Raw genomic sequence first — 3849 nt, 5'->3', positions numbered from 1 at the left:
AAATTAAGACAAATAACTTACAGAGAGCAAGAAACGGAGGAGCAGCATGATGTACGACTTCAGGCTCAAAGAACAAGACAAAGTCAAACAAATTTCAAATAAAGCTTTTTTTCATTAAATGCTTTTTTATTTCTCGCATCACAGCTTTTGTCTACTTACTGAATAATTTGCTGAAAAAAAACTGATCTATACGTTGCAAATCTAAATTTTCACCGTGCAACGCCGGATAACTCAGCTAGTATATATATATACAGGGAGAAATGTAAGAATACCAGTTTTTTATTTTTTTTATTTTTATGTTCGACTGTATGATAAATATTAATTTCTACAATGGTTTCGTTTTAGGCCTTCGTCAGCTGTGCTTGGGGAATCCACAACGTGGGGTACGTAATGATTTGTTTCGGAGTGGCTGATGCCCTATCGTCGATAGCTTTGGGCCAACTAATTAAATGGTTTGGGAGAATTGTCATCTTTACTATGGGGGCTCTCGTCAATGTAGCTACCTTAATAACTATGTTTTTATGGAAACCTCTACCCGACAACGTCACGGTGTTCTTTGTTATTGCTGCCCTCTGGGGATTGTCAGACGCAGTGTGGCAAACACAAATTAATGGTAAGTTGTGCAGAATAAATGCATTTGCTCTGTTTTATTCTTTTTCCCTAAAATATGTACACAGAAGTTGAGTACCTTATATTAAAACGATTTTAAACATGAAAATTAACAAGTAACAACCAAAGCTAATATAACGTCACGGTGTAAAGGCATATATGTGAACTAAATTTTGACATTCTTTAGCGTTGAATAAGCACTGTGATGCCACTGAAAAGCGATTGCTTATGGGAAGGGTATGTAATAGCTCTTTCTCACACAAAATATTTTCACTCTCAGATAATAAAGATGCGTTCATATAAAGGAAATTAGAATTTCCTAGACGGGTATTTATGCTATTCTGTACAAAGATATATTGGTCAAGTCACCTGTGGATGTTTATGTGATCGGACAGTTTAAATGATCACTGCTAAACCATCATCTTCGTGTACAAGTCAGATTATGGAAAGTATGCAGGTAAAAGTGGTTTACTTTTGACATGAAAGCTTTACGATGGAGACGTTTACAATAAAACTAACGCTGTAGGACTATTGTCAGATGCATTGTCTTCAGATAGAGCATGACTGGACGTTGAGACATGGAATAAGAATTATGTAACTACTCCAAAAAATTATAACAACAGCGACAACTAGAATAACAACTAAAGTTAATACTGCGCAAAATCTGTTTTAGTTTCGAAAATGGTACATAATTTATAATAAATCAATAATGTGCATTGTACAGCCAGAATGCATTTAGAAAAGCGATTGTTTTAATGGACTACTTTTTGTGACTTTCCATTGCATCACTTCAAGTGTATGTTGTCAACTAAGTAACTATATATGAGATAAATGTTATTCAGAATTTTCTTTATTAGTTTACTGAACAAACTAATATCGACAGAATATTGAAGTTTAAACTAAAACTCATTATATGGAAATACAGTTAACAAGTTAATTATTAAGAACTTCTGATCAAAAACTAAAGATAAAGTAGTTTATAAATTACTCATGACGTCCTGTAAAAAAAAATCTTACTATAAATACTTAGTGTCATAAATCAATAGACCAAAAAAGTAAAACCTTTAATGATTACAATATGTGTTCAATCATCAGTTGAGTATCCCTGGTATCCGAATAATACCTTATTAGGTTTTGGTGGTTTCGTAGACTAGTTCCAAGTCTATATATTAAAATGATATGGTAAATACAATGCTAATAACGAAAAATCACTCCAAACTCATTTTAAACGTTATAATAAGCTATAAATTAAAAACAATTTTCTTAAGGAGCAATGTTGATGTGCTGAAATACAACAATCCATCAGTGTGTTTGTTCTGGTTGTAACAACGACTACTGGAAAACAGGAAGACAGTTCGAGAGTTTTATGACAATTCATCTAAGTACATGCATCTGTGTAATACAAAATATATATGGATATTGGAAATAATCTTGTATAAAAAGTTTTAAGACAATAACCAATTGGAAACGGACTTCGGTAATCTTAGAGGTTACTAACCCTTACGACGAGACCCTTAATTTTATCATCACACACTTGTCTGATGCTTTGGTTCCTTTTAAAAACTTGAATATTTCACATACCTCATTGTTACGTTTACCATCAGTAACTTATAATGTCTTTTATTCCAAATAAATACTTAAAAACTAGCCATGAAAACTAGCCATGAATATAAGTTTCACTTTGGTTAAGAAAATATGCTTTATTAAATGATATAAATAACCAAAATATTTTCCAGCTGTATATGGAATCCTGTTTCCTAGCAACGAAGCGGCAGCTTTTGCTAACTATCGTCTATGGGAGTCACTAGGTTTCATCATTGCCTTCGCATACGCCCAATTCTTATGCATCAACGTGAAGATGTACATTTTACTGATAGTTTTAGGAATAGGATATTCTGGGTATCTAGCTATCGAGATCCATCTACGCATGCGTCTTCGAAGACAGGAACCATCAGAACCAGCTAACGGTACTTTCGAAACAGGAATGCCAGAAAAGATATCGAACTAGGTTATACGTCGACCTTAGAGAAAGAAAAATAAGTTTTATAACCCCAACCTTCATTTTAAATTTTGGGGCATGTTAACCCTTCTTTTTTCTTTTAGATTTTGGATTATTATTAACTGAAGCATCTTATGTTGACAATCTTATGAAACATGATATATTTTATTCAAGAGAAGTTGAATTTTTAATTAAAAGGTACTATACGTGATGACGCTATGAACTTTAAGACTTGTGTGCCATGAATTGATGTAATGCAAGACTTATGGCAGAAGCAAACAACAAATCTTTTCTTGTATGATGTGATCACAGAAGTTGGTTTTTAAGCGCCTGTTTTTCACTAAATGAAAATTTGGAAAAAATATGTATTCACGAATATTATATATATGTGTGTAAATAATAAAAATAATAGACAAGGTTAATGTTTCATGTACGATCTGTTAGTACTTCTTTCACCAAATTAGATTTTAGATTAAAAAAAACCGAGCTTGTAAGGAGCACTGACTAGAAGATTTAATTTAGCGAACAATTTTTAATTTTTCATTCCATCATATAGGTTTGTGTTGATTTTATTAATGTGTTATTTTGAAATAAAATTAGGTTCTTGGAAGGCTTATATATCTGTTTTAATTTTTCCCTGAAGGCAAACGAATCACGATAAATGATTGTTTCGTACAATACAATCATGATAAAAACCAGTAAAATGATCGAGCTTCTGAACGTTTTATTGTTGGTATTCGTAAACTGTATCTTTTTATGAAAAAGTTCTCTTAAATATGTTTGGCAGTTCGTCACAATAACGGTAATAAAATGCGATTTGAAATTCACGACAAATATATTACATTTAAGTCAAATATGAAAGAAGAGTGTTAGATTAAAGCAAAGAAGAAGAAAAAGAAAATTGAACCCAATTGCTCTAATAAGATCAAGAGAAACTGTTATTGACAGAACCGTTAGAACAGAATTACCTATTGTTACTTCACTCAATTTGTAAATGACTTGAATATAAATGTTTGTTTGTTTGTTTTGAATCTCGGGCAAAGCTACACGAGGGCTATCTGCGCTAGCCGTCCCTAATTTAATAGTGTAAGGCAGCTAGTCATCACTACCCACCACCAACTCTTGGGCTACTCTTTTACCTAACGAATAGTGGGATTGACCGTCACATTATAACGCCCCCACGGCTGAAATGGCGAACATGTTTGGTGGGACGGAGATTCGAACCCGCGACACGCAGATTG

General features: G+C 32.9%; 1 protein-coding gene across 1 annotated transcript in view; it reads left to right on the top strand.

Annotated features, from left to right (window-relative positions):
• Window positions 1–2954, top strand: part of LOC106466748 (protein unc-93 homolog A-like) — a 35544-nt gene extending 32590 nt beyond the window's left edge. Inside the window, exons 3-4 of the mRNA XM_013927045.2 lie at window positions 346–613; window positions 2346–2954. Coding sequence (XP_013782499.1) covers window positions 346–613; window positions 2346–2617 — 540 coding nt within the window. The 3' untranslated portion in view covers window positions 2618–2954. The remainder of the gene's footprint in view (window positions 1–345; window positions 614–2345) is intronic.
• The last annotated feature ends 895 nt before the right edge of the window (window positions 2955–3849 follow it).

Source organism: Limulus polyphemus, unplaced genomic scaffold (assembly GCF_000517525.1).
Source record: "Limulus polyphemus unplaced genomic scaffold, Limulus_polyphemus-2.1.2 Scaffold2370, whole genome shotgun sequence".
NCBI classification, from domain to species: domain Eukaryota; kingdom Metazoa; phylum Arthropoda; class Merostomata; order Xiphosura; family Limulidae; genus Limulus; species Limulus polyphemus.
Note: the sequence above shows the minus strand (reverse complement) of the source record. Positions and strands in the feature narration are given on the sequence as shown.